The sequence below is a fragment of the Lepidochelys kempii genome, chromosome 9 (assembly GCF_965140285.1).
Source record: "Lepidochelys kempii isolate rLepKem1 chromosome 9, rLepKem1.hap1, whole genome shotgun sequence".
NCBI lineage: Eukaryota > Metazoa > Chordata > Testudines > Cheloniidae > Lepidochelys > Lepidochelys kempii.
In genome coordinates this window covers 48897544-48923754 of record NC_136388.1, presented here as the reverse complement: position 1 = coordinate 48923754, position 26211 = coordinate 48897544, and the positions used below count along the sequence as shown (strand labels likewise).

At 42.7% G+C, this 26211-nt stretch overlaps 1 protein-coding gene across 4 annotated transcripts in view; it reads left to right on the top strand.

Moving 5' to 3' along the window:
- Positions 1-26211, top strand: part of PPP2R3A (protein phosphatase 2 regulatory subunit B''alpha) — a 148161-nt gene that overhangs the window by 51156 nt on the left and 70794 nt on the right. For 3 of the 4 annotated variants that reach the window (XM_073360239.1, XM_073360237.1, XM_073360238.1), the window contains exons 3-4: positions 18016-18276; positions 22647-22750. In XM_073360239.1, coding sequence (XP_073216340.1) covers positions 18016-18276; positions 22647-22750 — 365 coding nt within the window. The remainder of the gene's footprint in view (positions 1-18015; positions 18277-22646; positions 22751-26211) is intronic. The other variant, XM_073360240.1, reaches the window with a different exon arrangement.

Below are 26211 nucleotides of genomic sequence, written 5' to 3'. Positions count from 1 at the left end.
GAACCAGCGTAACTAAGCTGCTGCCCATTTCATCTGTATGGAATGCTTTCCACGTAGGAATTGGGTTGCAGCTGTATCCAGTGACAACAGCTTCATTCATCTACCTCCATCAGGATTGGGCCTCCAGGTTTAGGTGTGAGTGAAAGTTTGTCTGCATTCTGATGGGTAAATAAGAGATCTGTTACATTTGGCATCTCTCAACTCATCCTTTAAGCAGGACCACTTACAGTGAAGAGTTGTCTCAAAGGATGGAAATGTATTCTGATCTGTTCACTCAGAAAATTTGATGAGCAGGGTTTATTCTGGTGACTGATGTGGGCTTTGTCCTGTAGCTCAGCAGAGCTAATAAGGGGTCTCTCTGCTGCATAGTTCTATTAGTTCCTTTCTGGGTACTGGAAGTAATGTGCTTGACATCTACTATACCTCCAAAGCTGGGAATTCAGATTTGTCAAACTGGGTCCCATTGTCAACTACATTTTTCTGGAACGTCAAAGCAAGAAAAGAAACGTCTTAGATCTTTTGTGACCTGTTCACCTGGGCATGAAAAGTAAATGTCTGCCATTCTAAAAAATAGTCAGTGGCTTCCGGATAGCTATGTCCCGTTTTTCACACAGGTCTGGGGAATTTCTTTTAAAGACTATTGCTAAACCTGTGGGTACAAGAGGTCTTTTGGTATCTTTCTGGACATTCAGTACATTTCAGTGAAAGATGAGGAACATACACCCTGTCACTGCTGGTTCAAAATAAATCAACATCTGGTACCCTGCCATGTGACTGTGGTAACGAATCACAGCAATGTGGAGCCTGAGTCCTGGCTGGGCATCTAGGTGCTACCACAATATTTATAATTCATTAAAATAAAGAAATTAGAATTCTTCCTAAATTCTTGTCTGTCTTTGTGCTTCTCTGGAGAGTGCCTTCCTAGAACTTTCCCCAGCCCCATTTCTGCTACGGACTTACAGAAACAATGCACGTATCCTTACAATTATAAGCAGAAGTAAAGGAGTTTAAATGAACACTAAAGGATTGGACTTATACAACTTTCTCATTCTAAAGTCCTTTTGTAGAGAAATATGACACATAGCCCATGCTCTACCCTGATCTGACTGCTTGGGAGTATAGGAGACCCAGGAGAGAAAATTGTCTTGGATTTTCTGGCCACAGATCTGTAAAGAAATCAAAGAATACTGTAGTTTCTGCCATGTATGCCAGCTGGTGGCTCCCAAACATACTCTTCTCCCTCTTCATTCAGTGGATATTCAATTCAGTTGGATTGGGCTTGATGTGATAGGACCTTTAGAAATATACTGCAATTAGACACGCACCTATGCTAGCTGACTTGGGCTCACGGGGGTTGAGCTATGGGGCTGTTTAATTGCAGTGTTGACGTTCGGGCTTGGGCTGCAGCCTGAGCTCTGGGACCCTCCCGCCACGCAAGGTCCCGGAGCCCAGGTTCCAGCCTGAGCCCGAATGTCTACATTGCAGTTAAACAGCCCTTTAATCTGAGCCCCACGATCCTGAGTTAGCTGGCATGGGTCAGCTGTAGGTTTTTAATTGCAGTGTAGATGTATCTGGAGCACCAACAGGCGTGGTTATATGTTGGTCAGAGTTGACTCTGCCACATAATATGCAGAGGCCATTTCTTTGTACTCCTTTGCAGCACAATTTGTCACCAGTTGTTCTATTAAGTGGATACCCAAGATAATGTTAACAGATAATGGCACTAGCTTTATGTCCCAACAGCAACAAGCAATGTGCTCCCTCCAGAATTTTAAGGTCCAGATCCTCAGCTGGGGTATGTTCCCATATTTCCATAGGCTACGGTAAAATCATTGAAGTAACACCAATGTGCACCAGCCAAGGATCTGATACAACATAAGTCTGTCATCCTCGAATGCTCATTTAAGCCATTTGTTTGAATAAGACTCTTAAGAGAATGCTGTACAAATTCGTGACCACCAAAGCCTGTAAGTGGGACAAGTTACTCCCAGATTTGTTGTTTGCAGTCCAAGAGATCCCACAACCATCTACAGAATTTTCCTTTTAAATTATTGTACGGGATAAAAGCCTGTGAGCTTCTGGAGCCCCTACAGGGGTCCCAGTGAGAGCAAGGGACCAATACAGAGAATGTGGTCCAATATGTCCTTAATTTGGTGGATGACTGGACATTGTAGGGATATTTGTAAAATTATTCTCAAAAGCAGGATTATAATAAAAATAGATGTATCAGCTGTTGTGTGTTACCAAACACAGAAAGTAAGCTCCTGGCAAACTAGCTGGGACCATCTAAACCCAATGGGGATGGTAGACTGTGGAAGTGGATTAGCTAGGAAAGAAAAACCAGAGAACTGATGTTTGCTCATCCTGTGGAGCAGGAATTGGACGTAGGTCCCCATTGCCAGGCACATGATCAGTACTATTATAAATTATACTGTTCAGAGAATCAAGCCAGCACCCCGATGTCATAAACCAGAATCATCTGTGTGAGTCTCTTCAAAGTAACATAGTTAGACACTGGCTGCTCCTCACGCCAGAGACAACAAAGTGAGAGCTGTGGAAAAAGTAAATAAAAAGGATGACTCATTAAGGTCTCTTTATAAAACCATTTTTGTAATAGCTGCTCCAAAATGCCTGAGTTTATTACCTAAGGTCACCCTACCATACTTCTTTTAGATGGCGAGAAACAAGGTGATTTACTTTTTCCAAATAAGGAATAAAAGTTAAGCTTTTCTAAAAATAATAGTCCACAATTTGAATTAGAATTAGTCTTGCTCCACTGCTTCATCAGCTCACAAGGCAGAGGCATCATAAACCTCTTAACACCATTTCCACATTGGCCTGTGCTTAGAGCATATGTTTTTAGCCCAGCAGGGGCTGACTGATGCAGGTTTACACATCACATTTCAGCTTTGAAGCTCTTAAAATAAGAACTATTGGGGAAGGTGATATATTTAGCTACTTTTGCAGTGTGTCTAACTTTAGCACTCTTGGTAGTGGTGGTGGGTACCTCCTTTCCCACAATACCCCTGGCCTATTACAAGCCAAGGACAGATTTTCTGTCATGTAGCCAGCAGGGGAATAGATTCTGTTGTAGATCATGTTTCTCGATAAAGTATTGCAAGAAGGCATCAGGAGATACTGGTAGTGCTGAGGGATAGTTTAAATGTCAGAAAAAAAAAGTGTGTGCCAGGGGGCTTTGGCTTCAGGATTCAGATACTATGCTAGGACACTTTCCCTGTGAGGAAAGAGAAGAGTTAGTATGTTTCTACATGAAATCAGTTGCAACTCCTTGCCTGTGAAAAGCAAAAATAAGAAAGTGATCCATTGGGGCTGACGTGATCTCCTACAAAGACTCTGTACCACAGCTGGAAAGCAAAAAGATTGCTCAGGAACTTAGCAAGATGATGATCAAGGAAACCTCTCTGCGAAGAGACCCAGACTTAAGAGGAGAGCTTGCTTTCCTTGCAAGGGGCTGTGATTTTGTTCTTCCATCTCGGATCAAAAAGAGGCAGAAGTCATTCCAACAGGCCCAGGTTTGAAGTCTTGGGTTTCTTTTTATTTTTGTATTACTTTGTGTCTTTTTATTGGATCAGGGAATGCGACTGCGTTCCCTCTAGGCTTCTCTATTTGCAGAAAGTTATTTGCAGCCAGATACTAACAGGTTTATAAATAGACCATCCAGGCTTAGAGTTAAAATGTCTTATTCGTAAACAAGGGGATGAGGATGAGGACCACAAGGTATAGGGAGAAATAGATAAAGAGGATGAAAACTTTGTTGCACTGTTTTTAAGAGAAGCACCATTGGTGGGTGGGTGTCCCATCGGGCTGCTCTGAGTGCCTGGATGGTTAGTATTTTGCTTTACATGCCATGCTCAGTGATCCAAACCACTGCTCTGTTGTGGAGGCTTTGTGCTGCTCTGTTGACACAAATCTGCCCTGAAGCCTGCATAGCTGGTCTTGGGAGGATCACACCAGCAGAGGGTGCTCCTCTGCGCCACCTCCAAAGCTGTCTTGTGACTTTTATAAACTCTACATCTATATGGATCACCAGGGACTTCAGTGATTCAACTTTATTGGTAGGGTCAGCAGCAAACGTGTTTGGACTGATTCTTCTTCGTCCCTGAAATCTGTTTTGTTGGTTGATTAACCAATGACCATGTCATAGCAGCATGCACCTTATTTGTACTTAGACATCTACCCTGGAGCTTTGGGTTGAGAACATAGATAATAAAATGAAGTGGAGCAAGTGCTTGCTTCATCTGTTTCTTTACTGCCTGTAATGTAAGTTTGTCCTTAAATATTTCTCTGTGGTGTTTCCTGAAGTACCTTCCAAATGTCTCGACAGCATTAATAATGTTACAGCCATCCATTTGCACTTTGTCCAAGCCAATGGAAATATTCAGTCTGTTCTTCTAAATTTCTCTTCATCCCTATGTTTACTACATAGGCAGTGACAACACCATCTGTTTTGTCACAGTTATCTGCACAAATTATCATCCAGTTATGCTAGTTCTTAACAAACTACTCAAAACAATTAGCTTCTGAATGCCATTAGGCATCTTGAGGTAGAATAAGCTATGATCTGGTTTGCTATTTTAAGCACAGCTTACGAAAAGTGGTTATTATGGAAGTATTTTACAGTTTCAACTATATTTTCCTTTATTCCTGGAGTATCTGTCTTTAGCTAAAAGGTGCATCAAGTGACCACTCCAGCTATATGTAACAAATTATAGATTTATTTCGTTATCACTTTGTGTCAAAATCTTCCTCACATTTGGCATGTTTGTAGATCCATTTGTCACTAAGCTGTGACAAGTGTGTATGACACTTGAATTTGCATTTATAATTTGTTATAAATGGTAGTGCTCCTTCTGTCAATTACTGAGCAGTGTGGGCGTAGCCTGATATGTAACTGGGGAATCATCCTCTAATGGGGATGTTTTTTGGTGGGGGGGCCTGCACAGGGGTCTGCTCTAGGCCCAGTGCTATTCAATATCTTTATCAGTGATCTGTAAGAATACCAAATCATTGCTGGTAAAGTTTTCAGATGATACCCAAATTGGTGGAGTGGTAAATGATAAGGACAAGTCAGTTCTACAGAGCAATCCAGATTGCATGGTAAGCCTTGAATGACATTCATTTTCAAACAGCTAAATGCAGGGTTATAGATCTAGAAACCCAGAATTTAGGTCATGCTTATATAGAGTGAGATTGGATTTTGGAAAACAATGACTCTGAAATGGACTTAGCAGTCATGGTGGGTAACTAACTGGACATCAGCTCCCAGTCTAATGTGGTGGTTAAGTGAGTAAATGCAATCCTTGGATGTATGAGCAGGAGAATATCAAGTTGAAGCAGGGAGGTGTTTACCATTGCATATGGCCTTAGTGAGATCATTCCTGGGGTACTGTGTCCACTCCAGGTGTCCTCACTTCAAAAAAGATGTTGAGGTGTCCTCACTTCAAAGATGTTGAAAAATTGTAGAGGGTTTGGAGAAGAGCTACAAATGATTCAAGGTCTGGAAAACCAGCCTGACAGTGAGAGACTAAAGACACTCAATCTACTTAGTTTATTCAAGAGATGGCTAAGAGGCAACTAGGTCATGGTCTACAAGTCCCTACATGGAAGAAGAATTCTGATAGCAGAAAGCTCTTTAATTTTGCAGACAAGGCCAGAACAAAATCCAAGATTCCAAAGGCTGGAAGCTGAAGCTAGACAAATTCAGCCTCGAAATAAGGTTGATATTTTTAATAGGGTAATTGACCACTGGGAATAACTTTCCTAGGATGTGGTGGATTCTCTGTCACGGGAAATATTTAAATTGAGATTATATGTCTCTTTCTAAGGACCATGCTCTTGCTCAACTGGAATGTATGGGTTTGATGCAGAGAAACCTCAGTGAAGTTGTGTGGCCTGTGCTATGCAGGAGACCCCTTCTGGCCTCAAAATCTAAGGATCTATATGTAATTCGTTTCTGTCCTAAGATCCTTTCTGACTTCAGGAAAAAGAATGATTTTTGGAGGGCTGATTAGCAAATTACACATTTAATTTTGTGTTGCAAATGCAAAATGTGGCATTTTTATGTGTCGTGATACCTGTGAGAGGTGAAGTAACCTAGCTTGGTGTCTCTTGTTTCATGAGTTATCTGGTTACTAGGGCTGTGGCCTGGGGAATTGGTCTATGGCTTCACCAGTGAGTCAGGATGCTGTGCTACCACAGCAGCAGTGGGATAAAGGAAGATTGAGACTCATATATCCCAAGGCCAGAAGGGACCACTGTGATCATCTATTCTGATCTCCTGTATAACACAGGACAGAGAACTTCCCTGAAATAATTCCTATGGCATATCTTTTAGAAAAACATTCAATCTTGATTTAAAAATTGTCCTTTGTAAATTGTTCTAATGGTTAATTACTTTCACTATTTAAAGTTTACATCTTATTTCCAGTGTGAATATGTCTAGCTTCAACCTCCAGCCATTGGATCATGTTATTCCTTTCTCTGCTAGATTGAAGAGCCGATTATCAAATATTTGTTCCCCATGTATGTACTTGTAGACTGTAATCTTATATAGACTGAACCCCATCTCTTTGTTAAGATAAATAGATTGAGCTCCTTGAGTCTATCACCAAAAGGCATGTTTTCTAATCTTTTAGTCATTCTCTTGACTCTTTTCTGAACCCTCTCCAATTTTTATCCTCCTTCTTAAATTGTGGACACACTATTACAGCAGTGGTCGCATCAGTTCCAAATGCAGACGTAAAATTATCCCCTCTACTGCTACTCGAGATTCCCCTGTTTATACATCCAAGGATCGCATTAACCCTTTTGGGTACAACATTGATCGGGGAGTTTATGTTCAGCTGATTATCCACTATGACCTCCAAATCTCTCTCAGCATTACTGCTTTCCAGGATAAAGTTCTCCATCATGTAAGTATGGCCTATATTCCTTGTTCTTAGATGTACACATTTAGCTGTATTAAAATGCGTATTGTTTGCTTGTGCTCAGCTTACCAAGTGATCCAGATCGCTCTGTGTAAATGACCTATCCTTTTCATTATTTACCGCTCCCCCATTGTTGTGTCGTTCTCAGTGATGATTTTGTTTTCTTCCAGGTCATAGATAAAAATGGTAAGTAGTGTAGTGTAGTGCCAAGAACAAATCCATGAGGGATCACACTAGAAACATATCCACTTGATAATGATTCCTCATTTACAATTACCTTTTAAAACCTATCAGTTAGACAGCTTTTAATATGTGCCGTGTTAATTTAATATTGCTTTGGTTTTTTAATCAAAATGTTGTGCAGTACCAATTCAAATGCCTTACAGAAGACTTAAGTATATTACATCTACACTGTTACTTTTATCAACCAAACTTGAAATCTCATCAAAAAAAGAAATCAAGTTAGCTTGACAGGATATATTTTCCATAAACCCGTGCTGATTGATATTAATTATATTACCCTTCTTTAATTCTGTATTAATAGAGTTCCGTATCAGTTTCTCCATTATCTTGCCAGGGGACTGTGCAATACTGACAGGTCTGTAACTATGTATGTCATCCCATTTACGCTTTTCAAATATTGGCACAACACTAGCTTTCTTGCAGTCTTCTGGAACTTTCCCAGAGTTCCAAGATCTATTAAAAAACAACATTAATAGTCCAGAAAGCTCCTTAGCCAGCTCTTTTAAAACTCTTGGATGCAAATTATCCAGACTTGCTAACTTAAAAAATATCTAACTTTAGTAACTGCAGTTTAACAACCTCTTAAGATACTAGTGGAATGGAAAGCTTGTTATTATATGATATAACTATATCATTCTCCTCCGTACACACACACTATAGAACAGAAATATTTATTGAACACTTCTGCCTTTCCTGCATTGTTATTAATAATTCTACCATTTATTGGACCAGTATCGTTGTCAGGATTCATTTTGTTTCTAATATCCTTAAATAACTCCTTATTGACCTTAACTCTGCTCGCCATAGAGTTCTCCTTGTGTCCCTTGGCTTCCCTTATCAATTTTCTACAATTCCTAGCTTCTGAATTATATTCATTGCTATCAACTTGCCCTTTCTTCCATTTTTTATATTTAATTTTTAATTTTTTTTATAGCTGCCGGTTTGGCTTTCTTCCTCCATTGTGGGATTGTGGCTTTTTGGGTATTTAGTGTAAGGTATTCTTAAACAATTCCCAATTATCATTCATATTTTTCTGATTATATACTTCCTGCTAGCTGATTTGGCTCATAGTTGTTTTCAGCTTTTTGAAACTGGCCCTTTTCAAAGCACCGTGACCATGTGGCTTCCACCTTTATGGCCTAGAGGTCTGGAGTCAGCTAACCCTGGTTACTAAGTAGACACACCTGAGAGGGATCAGGTGATTCCCCTATTAAAGAGCAGCTGGGAGTTCCAACTGGAGAAAGAGGGGACTACAGAGCTTTCTAGGCAGGAAGGTCTAAGAGAGACTTTGAAGAAATAGAAAGAAGGAATTACAAAGCTCTCCATCTGGGAGAGACTGAGCAAGCCTGAGGCCTTACAGAAGGAGCTGCTGCTGGAGACTTTTTGTTTTGGGACTTTTAAAGTTTTGCCTGGGCTCTGAAGTAAGAGCATGTAAACTGTTGTTCAAACACTTTTCTAGAAGTCTCCACTAGAGAGGGAGATATTGATGTAGAATAGAGTGTTTGGCTTCTCTTTGTGGGCTTTTAAAGTGAACTCATTGTTACCTCACAGAGAGGGAAACCGAGGTAGGCCAGTGCAGAGTGACCTCCGGCCCCAAGGGCGTGCTCAGGAGGTGGCTCCCAGACTACAAGTGTGTGTGTGTGTATTACTGATCTGGACTTAGTTCTGTTTGCACATTATAAATGTAATCAAGTCATGATCACTTTTACCGAAGCTACCAATCATTTTTAGTTCTATGATCAGTTCCTCTTTATCTGTTAAGACTAGGTCTAATATTGGAATCCCCCCTGGTTTTGAGTTAGGAAATTATTATCTATAATTTTTGAAATTCCAAGGATGTTTTAGTACTAGCAGCAGGAGACCTTCAGCACGTGTCACTCAGATTGAAGTCCTGTAAGATCAAACAGCTTTTTTCCCCTACACATTGTAGATAGGTGTGTAGGAACCTCTCATCCTGTTTCATAGTGTGGTTCGGTGGTATGTAGCAGACACCAACTAATGCCCCATGTTATGCTTTATCTGTTAGGACATTGATCCATAAGCATTCAGGGTCATTTTCTTCTGAGTTATCAGACACTTGGAAACAGGTAATGTCAGTTTTGATGTAGAGAGCCGCTCCCTCTTTGCCTTCTTGATCTTTCCTAGATTATGACAATAGATTTTAACATTCCAATTGTGCAAATCATCCCACCAGGTTTCAATAATACCAGTGAAGTCAAATTTATGCTCATGAATGAGCAATTCCAATTCCTTGTTTGTTACCCAGGAACCTAACATTGGTATACAGGCAATTAAAGAATTTCTTCTCCTCATGTCCTTTGGTTCCTTGATTAATTTTTGCTTTCAGAATCTTTATTCTGGGCTAAATTAGTGCTCACATATTCTGTCTTTATTCTTCCCCCTTTGTTATTGGTTTAATGCCCTTCTGACTACCCTAGCTAGCTAGTTCCCAAGGAGATTCTGCTCACATGGAAAGCATCAAAACTGTACTGCTTAGAAGGTGGAGCAATGTTCCACAAAACCAAAACCTTCCACCCTAAACCAGTTACCTAGCCAGAGGTTCACTTCCAGAATCTTCTGCCTTCTGTCTTCCTTTGCTTGCATAACAGGAAGAATCCTAGAGAAGATTCGTTGGACATTCTTCTTTAGCACGCTTCTAAATTCCCTATTCTCTGTGAGATAGCCTGAAAGGCAGTGTCATTAGTGCCAATATGAACCATCACCAGTTGATCCTTACCTCTTAATTTCCAAAGCCTATCCAATCTTGGAGTGACGGCTTTTGTCTTGGCATTGGGATGGCAGCACACTGTCCTGTTGTCCGCTTGTCCTTTGCAGAATGTTTTAGATTCTTCTGAGTCCTGAATCCCAAACAAGGATTGTTTGTCTTCCTTAGACTGTTGGAGAATTCTGTACGGGCAAGCCTGTTTTTCATATAGGTTGGGCCGAGCTGCGATCTACATATATGTCCCATACATCTCTCTGTTCCCTTGGACCAGCTGGATCTTGAGAGGTGTCTTCCACAATTTCCATGTTGAAGACTTGGTATCGATTGGAAAATTCTAGCTGTGTGAAATTCCTCCTGGACTACTTCTCTCTGACAGCCACACCCTGTCCATCCTCCTCTGTTTCCAGCTTTGTAGAATGTTGCCATGACCTCTTTCCCCTGGTTATAAACTGCCAGGTCTCCTCTCTGACTTCTTCTCTCTGTGACATTTTGGTGGTCAGCTCCATTCTTTCTTAAACCTGTGGGGGCCAATATTTCCTGAGCCTGGCTGTCTAGGAACACCTCAGTGTCTCTGATTCTCAGGAGCGTCTCTTCTTGACTCTCCAATCCAAGAATCTTTCCCTCCAGCACAGCCACTAAACTTGTACTTTATGCACAGAAGTCCCTTCTGGCTTCAGGCAGAAAAGAAAACATGGCGCATCCATCACAGGTCACCCCCACTGTTCCGTTGCTGGTCACCTTGAAATTGCACATAGACCTGAACCTGAAAGGAAAGCCTCTCTTGCTCCCGCTCCAGACCCCCTCTGAAACTTCCCTGTTAGCTGCCTCTGTTCATGGCTCTCAAGCTTGCCTGGCAAGTGACTTTTTACATCAAGTCTCCCTGCTTAGATCAGCTCAGCCCCACCCCTCACTACCAGGGAACCATTAACCACTCTGAGACTTCAAACTGCAGGACTGATCAAACTCCAAAGTCCAGAGTCTCTCAGCCATTTCTAAGGCACCACCGAGAGACATGTCTCAGCTGCTCACTACAATAGATTACACGAAAATCTCAGCTTTCATTTTAAAAAAAAGGTTCAGTTTCTAGCCCTCATGGTTTTGGAAGAAGCTTGAAAAGGTGAAGTGATTGTGTACGAAAGCTGAGAAGACAGAAGGCAAAGAAGAGAACCCAACATGTATAATTTTTAAATCTCATTACTTCTAAGTAGGCTGTCAAGCAATTAAAAAATTTATTGCTGTGAAACAATAATAGAATACCATTTATTTAAATAGTTTTTGAAATTTTCTATATTTTCAAATATATTGATTTCAGTTACAACACAGAATACAAAGTGTACAGTGCTCACTTTATATTTATTTATTACAAATCTTTGCACCATAAAAAACAAAAGAAATAGTATTTTTCAGTTAATCTAATACAAGTACTGTAGTGCAATCTCTTTATCATGAAAGTTGAACTTACAAATATAGAAGTACAAAAATTTACTGAATTAAAAAATAAAACAATGTAAAACGTTAGTCTACAAGTCCACTCAGTCCTACTTCTTGTCCAGCTAATCACTCAGATAAACAAGTTTGTTTACATTTGCAGGAGATAATGCTACCCACTTCTTGTTTACAATATCACCTGAAAGTGAGAACAGGCATTCGCATGGCATTGTTGTAGCTGGCATTGCAAGATATTTATGTGCCAGATGCACTTAAGATTCATATGTCCCTTCACGCTTCAGCCATCATTCCAAAGGATGATAACAGCTTCTGCTCGATAACGATTCAAAGCAGTGCGGACCGACACATGTTCATTTTCATCATCTGAGTGAGATGCCACCTGCAGGTTGATTTTCTTTTTTGATGGTTCAGGTTCTGTAGTTTCCGCATCTGAGTGTTGCTCTTTTAAGACTTCTGAAAGCATGCTCCACACCGCATCCCCCTGAGATTTTGGAAGGAACTTCAGATTCTTAAACCTGGGGTCGAGTGATGTAGCTATCTTTAGAAATCTCACATTGGTACCTTCTTTGTGTTTTGTCAAATCTGCAGTGAAAGCGTTCTTAAAATGAACAACACGCGTTGGGTCATCATCCAAGACTGCTGTAACATGAAATATATGGCAGAATGTGGGTAAAACAGAGCAGGAGATATATAGTTCTCCCCCACAGAGTTCAGCCACAAATTTAATTAATGCATTATTTTTTTAAAGAGCATCATCAGCATGGAAGCATGTCCTCTGGAATGGTGGCCGAAATGTGAAGGGGCGTACTAATGTTTAGCATGTCTGGCATGTAAATACCTTGCAATGCCGGCTACAAAAGTGCCATGCGAATGCCTGTTCTCATTTTCTGGTGACGTTGTAAATAAGAAGCAGGCAGCATTATCTCCCATAAATGTAAACAAACATGTTAGTCTTAGTGACTGGCTGAACAAGAAGTAGGACTGAGTGGACTTGTAGGCTCTAAAGTTTAACATTGTTTTATTTTTGAGTGCAGTTATTTAACAAAAAATCTACATTTGTAAGTTGCACTTTCATGATAAAGAGATTGCGTACAGTTCTTGTATGAGGTGAATTGAAAAATAATATTTCTTGTTTGCCATTTTTACAGTGCAAATATTTGTAATGAAAATGCTATAAAGTGAGCACTCTACTGTGTATTCTGTGTTGTAATTGAAATTAATATATTTGAAAATGTTGAACATCCAAAATATTTAATAAATATCACTTTGTATTTAATTGTGAATAATTTTTTAATCATGATTAATTTTTTGAGTTAATCACATGAGTTAACTCTGATTAATTGACAGCCCTACTTTTAAGCCAATTTTCTTATTCACCACTTTTGAATACTTGGAGCTGGCAATATGGAGGTTGTAGAAGGCCTTGCTCTCTGTGCCAGTGAGGTTGTGATGCACCAGATAGCTGGGGAGTGAGTAGATTGCCCAGAGGCCAGGGCTGTTTGTGTGGGAGGGCAGAGTTGATGAAGTCTTGTGCCACCATGCTGTGTAAAGGAATTTTGTGGATGATGTGAGTCTATGCCTATAATGGAGAGTAGGGGAGAGAAGAGAAGGGGGCAACCCTGTGTTGTGATGGTCCAGGACCAGAGCGTTCTGGGTTGAGTCAGGAATGTTTCGGCTCCCTAGAGAAATCTTGTTCCTGATGGAAGTGATATCTTTGGTCCTGTGGTTATGGGGGCTGGGGCTGGATAGAAAGCAGTATCACAAACCCCAAATGTTAAAAAGAAGAGTCAGACCCCTTTAAAACAAGTAATTTGCTTTGGGTTCTTTTTCTTACCTTTCTGGTTTCTGGGCCATTGTGGGCACATGGATCGTGTTTTTCTATATTTCTCCACAGCCATGAGGGCTAGAAATGTCACTTCTTTTTTTCAGTGGAAGCTGAAATTTGCATATAGTAACATGACTCCAGGAGCTGGAGTCATGTTAAAATAAATAAGTAAAATACCTACTTATTTTCCTACTTACTTAAATGTTTTACGTAAAATATCAGTTATTGCGAGGCTCACAATAAAATCACAAGAGTTGGCAATGTTGGGATTGTCATAGCCTCTGTTTCAGTTATGATTATTTGCACTAATGTAGCATGTTAGAGGCCCCTGCTGAGATTTCCCATTGCACTGAGCACTGTACCGACATATAGGAGGAGACTGGTGCTTCCAGAAAAACTCTCCCCAGATAGGAAAGACAGATCAGGGGAACCAGAGACTCAGGGAGGGGAATGGCTTGCCTGAGGTCACCCAGCAGGTCAGTGCAGAGCTGGGAGTAGAATCCAGGTGGATGAGTACTAGAAGTAGGGCTGCTGCCACACCCCCTGGCTTGAAGTGGTTTCCATTATATACAGGGTTTACAGTTTGTTTAAACGGCTCTCAGCACCCCCACTGTACAAATTGTTCCAGAACCCCTTTCCAGGTGTCCTGGGTCCAGATCTAAGGCCTGATTCACTAACCATGCTGCCTCACCTTTGAAAACTGGTACTGAGTGAATTGGAAGTTACTGAAAGCTGGCGCAGGTCTCCTGCTGCGTCTGTGTTGTGAGGGCGGAGAAGAGAATTGGAGAGGCTCAGGAACCTGGCCTTTGAGCTCTTGGGTCTAATCCAGTCCCATATAGAGCTTGTGTGTTACTATGCTGTGGTTAGCAAGCATACATGTACGCACACATTCCCACTCTGTGATGAGAGGGAATCCTGTGGAGGGAAGAAGTCCTCTCTGCTTACAGGGGGAAAAGTGAAGAGAGAGTTAGCAGATAAGAAATCCTCCCCTGCCCCCTACCATCTCTGAGAGGCTAGCTTTACAGGACCCTGTGGGACAGACAGAACAGTGTGCCAGCAAACTGAATGGAAAATTGCAATCAGAGAGGCTCCAGCAATTGCATTGCTTTCACTTTTTAAAAATAATTTCCTGGCAAGTTAAAGTGTTTAAAATGTGTTAGGAAAAAGGCTCCATGTTCCTAGAAAATACCAAAAGCAGCAAAGACGAATGACTACCTCATTAGCCACCCATAAATTCTGCTTCTATTTAATTAGATTAAACAAGGTTCCTTCTTCATAAAATTTTTTTTTAAATATTTGGAATAATTTTAGCAAACAGTAACCAAAACTATTTGAACATTTACTTACCAGCTCCTTTAAAAAAAATACCTTAAGTGAAACCACGGAAGAGTAAATAAATATGACTTACTCCCATCATACCTCCTGATACCTGGGTGCAGAGGAGGAGGAAGAGCCATAGAAGGGCAGCAGATGGACAGGACAGGAAGAGAGCCTGCGTACATCACTTCAGGGTACTGGGATGGCTTCCAGAAGGAAGAGGTTCCCAAACTCTAAGTGAGGTGACTGCCCTTGGGCAGCAGTAGTTGCCGGAGGGCAAGGAGGTATATTAGCACAGAAGGTTCCTGCCTGGAAGGGTATTGTCTTCATCTCCCTCCGCCATACAAAAAAGGCCTTCTGCTTCCTCCTCTCATTGAGTTCGATCTTCCCAGGGCCACCTGCCCTATTCTAGAACCCTGCTGTCGGGAAAGGATTGAGCCCACAGGCCCTATGTCAAGGAGAGCTGAGCCTGGTGGTGTTTCTTCTTAGGAACATTGACACCTCTTACAACAAATGTCTGTGTAATACTAGAATTGTGAACAATAGTATAATGATGCTAGTATTTTTTTCCCATCATGGGTTGTCAGGGTTCCTTCCCCACTCTGAACTCTGGGGTACAGATGTGGGGACCCGCATGAAAGACCCCCTAAGCTTATTCTTACAAGGTTAGGTTAAAACTTCCCCAAGGCACAGACTCCCTTCTTGCCTTGGGATCGCTACCATCACCAAGTGATTTAACAAACAATCAGGGAAAGGGCCACTTGGAGTCCTATTCCCCCAAAATATTCCCCCAAGCCTATACACCCCCTTTCCTAGGGAGGCTTGAGAATAATATCCTAACCAATTGGTTACAAAATGATCAAAGACCCAAACCCCTGGGTCTTGGAACAATGGAAAAATCAGGATTTTATTCAAAGAGAAAAAGGTAAAAGAATCACCTCTGTAAATTTAGGCTGGTAGTTAACCTTACAGAGTAGCAGAAAATTCAAAGAGCACAGAGGAACCCCCTCTAGCCTTAGTTTCAAAGTTGCAACAAAACAGGGACAAACCTCCCTCTAGCAAAGGGAAAATTCACAAGTTGAGAAAACAAAGGTAAACTACTATGCCTTGCCTGCCTGTTACTTACAAGTTTGAAATATGAGAGACTTGTTCAGGAATATTTGGAGAACATGAATTGATGTCCGGTCCCTCTTAGTCCCAAGAGCGAATGACCACAGAAACAAAGAACCCAAAACAAAACCTCCCCCTACAAGATTTGAAAGTATCTTCTGTCCCCATTGGTTCCTTTGGTCAGGTGCCAACCAGGTTACTTGAGCTTCTTAACCCCTTACAGGTAAGGAGGAATTTAGGCTACCCCTATGGTTATGACATGGGTTCTTTTGGCTACATATTTTTAGCAGTATGGATGTGTGATCTTTGATTTGTGGGCTACTATGTATCCTACCCATGAGACAGACTTGCACTGTGTTTTTTATGCATTCCTCAGAGGGCAAAGTTAAGGTTGTTTTGGTGTCAGCTTGGTGACTATTGTTCAGTAGGGCTGATTTGCTAGAGGATTTGACTATGAGCATATTTTTGGGTGGGAATGTGGAAGAAGGTAATGGATGTGTGCACACAGCTTTATTCTATATTTCTTGGGTTTTGTGGTTTTGACTTTGGCATTGTTGTCTCTTGGCAACCTTAACTGATTTACACAAAGTGTTTTTTGTTTGAAGTTCCTTGTCTTTTACAAATGTTTCAAATAAAGACATTGAAAAAACATAGACAGGAAGCTTAAAGTTTATTTTTAAAAAATAACATATGGTTATCCAATTAGCCTCCATGAAACTTTCTCTGATGTTGCATGTGGCAATGACACTGTCCCTAATAAAGTTGTCTTGCTATTTTCCATTGTTCACAATGGAACTGAAGCCAGGTGTCTCCCAGGAAAAATGGCCACCCTTTGGTTCTGTAGTTAGGAGACTGGACAAGAAAGTGTTCGGTGCCAGGGGAATGTTGACATCACAGGTGGGCTCATCAGCCCTCTTTTTCTGCTGTGTTACTGTAAACTAGTTGAGTAAGCTAGTTAATTGTTAATAACTTTGTTTTTTTCCAACAAAAATAAGGTATTATTTATCAGTGTGTAGTTTTGATGACTATTTTCTATTTCACATTTAAAGTGTTCAAAAAAGCCCCAGAACAAAGATCCCCATGTAATGTCTTTTAAAAAAAAAGTTTTTAAAAAAATTCTAAATTTACAACCTCATAATTTAGTTATTTCAAAAGTACTTAAAATTAGAATATGCTCAGGCTTATAATTTTCATTACTTTTCTCCAAAAAATATTAAAGTGAACAGAACTAAAAGACTACAGAGGTTCATTAAAGGGATGGCCTAGTGTGCCTCCCTAGCAACTGTACATCCATTATAGGCAGAATGGTGAATGGAATGAGATTGCATAGTGAATGAGGCAGGGGTCTACAGGGGGAGAAAGGATGCTCTTGTGGACTGGGACACAGGACTACCAGCTTCTATCTCTGGTTCTGCCACAGATTTCCTGTTTGGTGTTACGCAAATAACCTAGGCCCAGATTCAGGAAAGCACTTAAGCACCTGCTCAAGTCTTGTCCTTAGCTATCTGCTTAAATGCCTTTCCTACAAAGAAATACTTTTCTGAACTGGGACCTTAAGCCAGACTTTTCAGATGTGACTACTAATTTTGTGCTCCTTCTCTCCTGGGTGCTCTCCTTGAGAACAATTTTCGAAAGTGCTAACGGCTCACAATTCCAATTGAAGTCCATGGCAGCTGCCAGTGCTCATCATCTCTGAAAAATCAGGTCTTGGGCATCTCAGTTTTAGGCACCCAGTCACTAAGGCTCCCAGAATTTTGAGACACTCTTGCAAATCTTGGCTTTAATCTCTTTGGGCCTCAGTTCTTCTATCTGGAAAAGGGGATAATAATACTGCCTTGCTGTTGTGGCTGTTGTGAGGGTGAATTCAGGCCCTCAGGAACTGTAGTGATGAACCCCATAGAAATAAGCTTCTATTTCCATGAAGAAATTAAAAAAAAAGTGCAACAACTCGTTCAGTGCAAGAGTTGGCTGCTGTGCAGTTAACAAGGCATGGAGGCCACACACTGAATGATGAGGATGAAAAGAAATATTGAACAGGGGGCTTCACTCCCTGAACACCAACCATCGTGTGCACTGAATGAGGCAGAGGTCCTGTGGAAAAAGTAATATGTGATTGAAATTTGTATCATAATGCACATATACTGATGGACGGAGCTAAGGTTGTACAGACAGCTTTAATCTTGCATTTCCTAGCTTTTGGATGTTTGACTTTGCAACCTTAATAATAATTTTAACATGGGACTTTTGTATCATGTAATACACACACCTGAATTACTAAGTATTTTTGATGCTCGTCAATGTCTTGTGCATTTGGAACAGGAGGGTCCACACACCCCCTCTTTTTTTTAAAAAAATTTATATGGTAGGAAAAGTATTTATTCCTTGCATTATCTTTTCAGGTTCAAAATAAACAAGAGAAGAAGCCTGGGACTCCATCCCCAACCCCTTTGAAATCAGCAATCAGCCCACGACCTCTTGTGACTGTGAATAAAGTCATTATCAATGCCCCTGTCTCCATAAACATTCCACGTTTCTACTTCCCCAAAGGGCTTCCAAGTGTCTGCAACAATCATGAGGAGACCATTGCCAGGATCGAAGCATCCTTTACAGAGTTTGAAGATGAGAAAGCAAACATTTATGAAATGGGGAAAATTGCCAAGGTAAATGTAACCATTCACTGGGTCACTCACAGTTTGGGAAACAGTGAAACATTAATTAAATTTCTCAACTATTTGCTCAATTCTAGTTGCAGTTTTATATTTTTCTGTTCACAATGAGCAAATGTACTTACAGTTTGAATCACTTTTGTTAGATTAAGGAAACAACAAAACAAGAATGAACACAATTAAAGTCTCCATGGAAGAAGGACGAAGTGTGTCACCTCTGATATACGCTGAGTCAAATCTGACTCACAAAATGGCAGCTTCCCTGGCCAACAGGCAGACCCCTTAGAAATGCAAAGGAGTTTAACAGAGAACACAGTCACAACTGTTACATACAGCACGGTTGCAAATAATTTGTCCAGGGCATATAGAGCTAAATTCTGACCTCACATGCTGGTGCAAATCCGGACTAACTGTTGGAATAAATGGGTTTATACCAGGATTAGACTGGTGTGAGATCAGGAACTGATCCTTTGCCTGTTTTTCTGTTCACTAATTGTCCATAAACAGGTTCAGATTTTCTCAACTTTATTTGTAATTTGAAATTATTCACCAAACTTCTATAATTTTTAGCCTTTATATTTTTAATGAGTGCTTCATTATGAGCATTCAGGATCTGAAACTAGGAATTCATGCTGTTGGTTAGTTTTGATTGGAAACCTATCACAGACCCAGGTCCGCAGATGCATTGGTGCTAGTCTGTGCCACTAGGCAGGAGTGCTGGTGTACTTCAACTGCAGATGTTACCAGTTGCCTTATTTGAGATCAGTTCTCTTCCACTGTGATCCTGAGATGGCACAAAGCAGGCCTAGTCTATGGCTATGATTACACTTGATGCTAGGGCTGTGATTCCCAGCGTGTGTAGAGGTACTTTCACCAGCTGTCATCGAGCTGGTATGCTAAAAATAGTAGTGTACCCAGGGTAGCATGGACAATGGTGAGCAGCGGCATAGGCTCGTCATGCCAAGTACATACCCAAGGGGTACAGGCAGGTTTGTAGTAGGGGACACTGGTAACACCACCTCTAGCACAACAGCTGTAGCTCACGAAAGCTTAGTCTCTAAGGTGCCACAAGTCCTCCTTTTCTTTTTGCGAATACAGACTAACACGGCTGCTACACTGAAACCAGTCTCTTTTAGCGCATGATTAGCAGAAGAAGGATGTGACCAGCTAAACCCCATGTTGCACTGATCCTTGGATGCTCAGTTTGTATAATGCAGACATAGGAGTTCAGCAGCTTTAGAGTCCTAACGCTCTGCAAATGAGAGCCTAGATCTGGGGAACAGAACCCCTGGTTCAGGAACAATTTGCCACGTTACCCTATTTTTCCATGTTTCAAGCATGTACTCTCCTCAGGCTGTTAATGCACTAGCAACCATAACATAAATTCTCATTTATTCAGAGTATATTGTTCATTGATGCTGGAACAGTGACGCTCCATCCAGGAGGGGCATTCTAGTTTCATGAGCAAAAATTTTGTGAAGGTAGAGACTGGCTTTGTAATAAATATGACAGCAGCTGTCAGAACACACCCTCTGAGGAGATGCCCAGGAAACCATCAAGTGTGGGACAAAAAAGTTCAATGACTCATATTATGTGTCATGCAAGGGCAGCAAAGGTGTCTGTCTGGGCCCTTGCCAGACTCAAAGCAGAAAAAGCAGCACGGCTGTGCAGAGGAGACAAGTGCTTCAATCACTGATACGCTGAGACATTGCTGGGTCAGCACATTATCTGATGACATCAAGCTGTGTCAAGGTCCACTGCTGCAATACAGTAGAACTGATTCGACTCTAGATTCAGAGTTCTGAAGCAAGTGCAATAGAACCTGCCGCCTTTATAAATAAAACAGCACAACATGAGTCTCCGTCCTTTCTCACTGCATACCTAGTCCTGGCTCATGTACAGTGGACTGAAATCAGGATGGTCAGATCCAAAAGTAGTTATTCAGCTGGCTGGTGTTCTGGTAGGAAGAGGGACAACCACAGGAAGAAGTTAGGGGAGGGTGCCAAGGAGAGAACTTTGTTCAACATAAAAAAAGAGAGGCTGTGAGAGAGGCTTTCAGTGGAAGGTGGGGCTTGTATCTCAATTAGTGTTTCCTAGCGTTTCCCCTTTCCAACCAGAATCACTTTGGTCGTGCCTGGATTCAGCTTGAGCCAGCTGCTCCTTAATCCAAGAGCCGATCTCTTGTAGGTATTCTGACCTCTTGGTGGTGGTTGCATCAATTGAGAATGAGAGAGAGAGTTGAGTGTTATTGGCATGCTGTTGCCAGCGGAGCCTGTGGTCCCCCAGTGGTCTCATGGAGATTTTGAGGAGAAGCGGGGATAGTGTGACTCCACAAGGGCCTTCAGAGAGGAGGAGCAGTTACCCATCTCACTCTCTGGACAGGAATGATAGGGGCTGGAGCTACAACAGAGCTGGGCTATCTGCTCCTGCTATGTCACAGGGCCTTGTGGTGCACTTGTCAAAGGCTGCAGGGAGGGCCAGAACTATGAGTAGGGTAATGCTTAATTTGTGCCAGGTCAGAGCCCCCGGCACCTCTGGGCCTGGCAGGTCAGAGCCCCGGCACCTCTGGGCCTGGCAGGTCAGAGCAGGGTTGCCAACTTGCTAATCGCACAAACCTGAACATCCTTGCCCCGCCCCTTCTCTGGGGCCCTGCCCCCACTCACTCCATCCCCCTTCTCTCCGTCGCTCGTTCTCCCCCACCCTCACTCACTTTCACCGGGCTGGGGCAGAGGGTTGGGGTGCAAGAGATGGTGAGGGCTCCGGCTGGGGCTGAGGGGTTTGGGGTACAGGAGGGGGCTCCGGACTGGGGCAGGGGCTAGGGTGTGGAACGGAGTGAGGACTCCGGCTGGGGGTAAGGAGTTTGGGGTTCAGGAGGGGGCTCTGGGCTGACGCAGAGGGATTCAGGATGCGGGAGGGGGCTCAGGGCTGGGGCGGGGATGGGATGCGGGACGAGATTTGGGGTGCGGCCCCTGAGAGGGAGTTTGGGTGGAGGAGGGGGCTCAGGCATTGGGGTGTGGGAGCAGCTTTGGGGTGTGGGCTCCAACCAGGCGATGCTTGCCCTGGCGGCTCCTGAAAGCAGCCGGCATGTCCAGCTCCTAGGCTCAGGGGCAGCCATGCAGCTCTGTGCGCTGCTCCTGCCTGAAGGCACTGCCCTCACTGCTCCCATTGGCCACGGTTTCTGGCCGATGGGAGCTGTGGAGTTGGTGCTCAGGCATGGGGGCAGCATACGGAGACCCACTACCTGCCCCTGCGCCTAGGAGATGGACATGCTGGCTTCTGGGAGCCATGCAGAGCCAGGACAGGTAGGGAGCCTGCCTTCGCCCCAATGCACTGCCGACTGGACTTTTAGCAGCCTATTAAAATCTCCAGGATTGCTTTCAATAGCCACCAGGAGATTGAATCCGATTCTGGTAGACTCCTGCCCAATCTGTGAGGGTTGGCAACCCTAGTCAGAACCCTGGCACCTCTGGGCTTGGCAGTTCAGAGCCCCAGCACCTCTGGGCCTGGCAGGTCATGGGCCTGGCAGGTCACAGCCCCTGCACCTCTAGGTCTGGCAGGTCACAGCTCCGGCACCTCTGGGCTTGCTGCATCAGTTATTAATGTGAAAAAATTGCTTGAGCTCCAGCACCTCTTTCATTACAAATTAAACACTGGAGCAGGGGGATCTTTTCTGTATCTATGGCCATGAGGAGCTCATCTTTTTAGTTCCAGTAGGGCAGTCTCTGTGCTGTACTCTGGTCTGTACACAGATTGCAAGGTGTCTAGGAGGTTGGCTGATGTAACCAGCAGGCTCCAGTATGTGACTGCTTCCTCAGTTAAATTGTCCAGGAGTAGGAGGTTGGAGTCACGATGGTGGCTGGGGAGAGCTGCAGGGTCAAGCATTGGCTTCTTGATGATTGGATTGACTGCTGCATTTTTCAAGGAATTTGGCAGGTTTGCTTCTCTGAAGCACCATGGAGATCATAATGCACCGGTTTTCCTAGGCCAGCACTTGGAATTGCATCCAGAAGTAAAAGCCAATGCAGATGCTGATCTAAATTTCATATGGGATATGAGTCCTAGGTGGTGGAGACTGCCTCTCTCTATATGCACCATCAGGACAAATGGGATGCTCTTGCCTATATGTAACAACATAGGGAGGACCAGGGAGCAGGGTATTCTTGGTGGAGGCTGCTTGACCCTGTTGACTTCTTGTGTTGGCCTGATGAGGTGTAAGGCCCAACGGGTTTTGTATTGTGATGTGAGAGCCTAATTAAGTTGTTTGTTGACAGAATATAGAGTTCATAAATGAATAAGCCCTTTCTGTGACTGTATTAACATCCCAGCCTTCTCATCTACCATGTATCTGTGTGTTTCATTTGCAGGTATGTGGCTGCCCTCTGTACTGGAAAGCCCCCATGTTCAATGCAGCAGGGGGAGAAAGGACGGGATTTGTATCTGTACATTCGTTCGTAGCTATGTGGAGACAGTGAGTACAGCATATAAGAACATTCTTCCTCGGAAAAGGAAAAGGCCAGTCACCCAACCGGCAGCCCTAACACTTCTTCAGTCCTTCTTTCCTACTTGCCCACCAGATTCTTCAAACCCCTCCTCCTTCTGTCCAAATAAATCCGTATTTTAAAATTGACACTGGTTTCAGTTATCTTCCCCATAATTTACTGAATGTTTGTTTCCCCCACTGCTTTAATAGGGTCTGCATCCATTGACTAGGAATAGCCCATATCTGCAAATGTATGTATGAGGTACAGTGACATGGACACTGTGTCAGTCAGAAGATAATATTGTTCCCTAGAACAGTGGTCCTACTCTGGGATGGAGAGTAGAGTCTTTTAATACTGTAGATTGTTTGACAACCCCTGTTGGAGGCACAATTCCACAGGATTGCTTTTGAATCTGGCCCATTTGGGAGGAGTGGAGGGAGGGAGCGCCATGCAGCCTTCTTCCAGCTGCAGATCCTCTCTTTGGCACACTTCATGCTTGGGCACTTTAAGTGTACCTACCCTTGCACCTCCCTGGCCTGTCTCCAAAGACCCCTCCCTGCCAAAGTGGAGCACAGCTCTGCAGCATGCAGTGGAAGTGCACCCTTGGCTCTGGCTCTCTGCATCCTGTTCCCTCACTCCAGTGAACCATTCTTCTCCCTGGCACTGATTCAGGAAAGTGCTTAAGTCCTGCTGACTTCATGATTATATGCTTTCCTGAATCATGGCCCTGTCAGCCATGAGTATTTATTACTGCTCATTATTTTACATCCCCTGAGGTTAGCTCTATACCTCACACGTACCTCACAAGTAGAAAGACATGGTCTCTGGAGAGCTGACAGTCTCTCACGAGTGATGATGCAGCCTCTGTGTGTGTGTGTGACAAGCAGTAGGGAAATGGGGAAAGAGAGGAGGAGGCTTACAGTGACCAGTCACTTTGTTGCTGGGATTAGTCCCGCTCGCAGAATGGAAGCTCAGTCAGGAGAGTAGTCGAAGGAAGTATTTAAATGAGGAGATTGAAGGGCGTGATGGAGGAGAAGTAGATGGGCATCCCAAGTGCAGGGGGCAAAGAGGGTGTTATGTTGTTGTGAGAGAAGCAGGACTGGGGCTCTGCTGTCATCGTGGAAGTGTGGGGTAAAGTAGAAGGTAAACTGGAGGTTGCTGAGATATGGGTGCGGGGTGACGTGACACAGTGGGTCAGATCCTGAGGGCTTTACTTGTTTTTTATTTGTTACCAAATGCCTGAGTAAGGACTTGGCTCTGTAAGAGGAGTTTCACTGTCTCTGGAGCATGCCATTGTCAAGGCTCCTTTCTGAATTCTCTCCTGTGGCTATTGAGAGCTCTGGCTAGGAGGCTTGGAATCACAGATGGTGTGAGATGAAACAGCCCTGTTATCTTACCCATTCTTTGTGCCCATAGGACATGTCTGCAATATCACTTAGTTTAATTTTTAAAGTCCCAAGCAGAGTTATTTCCATCTCTTCCATAGCCCAGTTCAGTGGGCACCCTTCAAATCCTTCAAACTGCCTTTGGAGCTGTGCTCCCTAGGTATTTCCTGAGCTAAATATAAAAACTGTTGGAATAACAGCATCTAGTTACCAAAGTAAAACTGTAAAATGTATAAGGATAGTCACAGTCAGATTGTTTTTGTTGATATATACGTTGTATCATAGGTTCCTCCACTTAGTCCTAATCAATCTCTCTTGCATCAAACGAAATAGTTCTTATCCCTTCTTCATTGTCACAGCCTTCAAATATCTGTTGACTGGTATCATGCCCCTACTTGGTCTTTTCCTTGCCAAACTATTTTTTGCTGTTTTAATCTTTCCTCGGGTCAGTTTCTCCAGGCCTCTGATAATTTTTATTGTTCTTCTATGAAGACCTTTCAGTTTTCATAGATTCCAAGGCCAGAAGGGACCATTGTGATTCTCGAGTCTGACCCCCTGTAGAACCCAGAATCTCCTAGAACTTCCCCACAATAATTCCTAGAGCAGATCTTGTAGAAAAACACCCAATCTTGATTTAAACATTGTCAGTGGTGGAGAATTCACCGTGATCCTTGGTAAATTGTTCTAATGGTTAATTACTCTCACCATTAAAAATGTACACCTTATTTCCAGTCTGGATTTGTCTAGCTTCAACTTCCAGTTATTGGATCATGTTAGATCTTTCTCTGCTAAGAGGCCATTATTAAATATTTGTTTCCCCAAATATTAGGTACTTACAGACTGTCATCGAGTCACCCCTTAACCATAGCCATATGGAAACAGGCCTTAATTTTAAAACATGGATGCCTAACTTTAAACACCCAAGTCCATTTTAGCACCTAAATAAGTGGCCTTATTTTTCAAAAGCGCTAAGCACCCACAAATCTCATTTGAGGTCAGGGGGAGCTACTTCATTTGTAGAAGTTTTGAAAATCAGTCCACTTATTTTAATATGGTCTTGGGAGCCCAACTTTTGGCTCCCATTTTAAAATAGCTCAGCCAGAGTCTAGTTTCAGAGTAACAGCCGTGTTAGTCTGTATTCGCAAAAAGAAAAGGAGTACTTGTGGCACCTTAGAGACTAACCAATTTATTTGAGCATGAGCTTTCGTGAGCTACAGCTCACTTCATTGGATGCATACTGTGGAAACTGCAGAAGACATTATATACACAGAGACCATGAAACAATACCTCCTCCCACCCCACTCTCCCGTTAAGCCCGTTGCCAATTGTGCCCACATATCTATTCAGGGGACACCATCACAGGGCCTAATAACATCAGCCACACTATCAGAGGCTCGTATACCTGCACATCCACCAATGTGATATATGCCATCATGTGCCAGCAATGCCCCTCTGCCATGTACATTGGTCAAACTGGACAGTCTCTACGTAAAAGAATAAATGGACACAAATCAGATGTCAAGAATTATAACATTCATAAACCAGTCGGAGAACACTTCAATCTCTCTGGTCACGCAATCACAGACATGAAGGTCGCTATCTTAAAACAAAAAAACTTCAAATCCAGACTCCAGCGAGAAACTGCTGAATTGGAATTCATTTGCAAATTGGATACTGTTAATTTAGGCTTCAATAGAGACTGGGAGTGGCTAAGTCATTATGCAAGGTAGCCTATTTCCTCTTGTTTTTTCCTACCCCCCCCCCCCAGATGTTCTGGTTTAACTTGGATTTAAACTTGGAGAGTAGTCAGTTTGGATGAGCTATTACCAGCAGGAGAGTGAGTTTGTGTGTGTATGGGGGTGGGGGGGATGTGAGAAAACCTGGATTTGTGCTGGAAATGGCCCACCTTAATTATGCACATTGTAGGGAGAATGGTCACTTTGGATGAGCTATTACCAGCAGGATAGTGAGTTTGTGTGTGTGGTTTTTGGGAGGGGGGTGAGAGAACCTGGATTTGTGCAGGAAATGGCCCAACTTTATTATCATGCACATTGTGTAAAGAG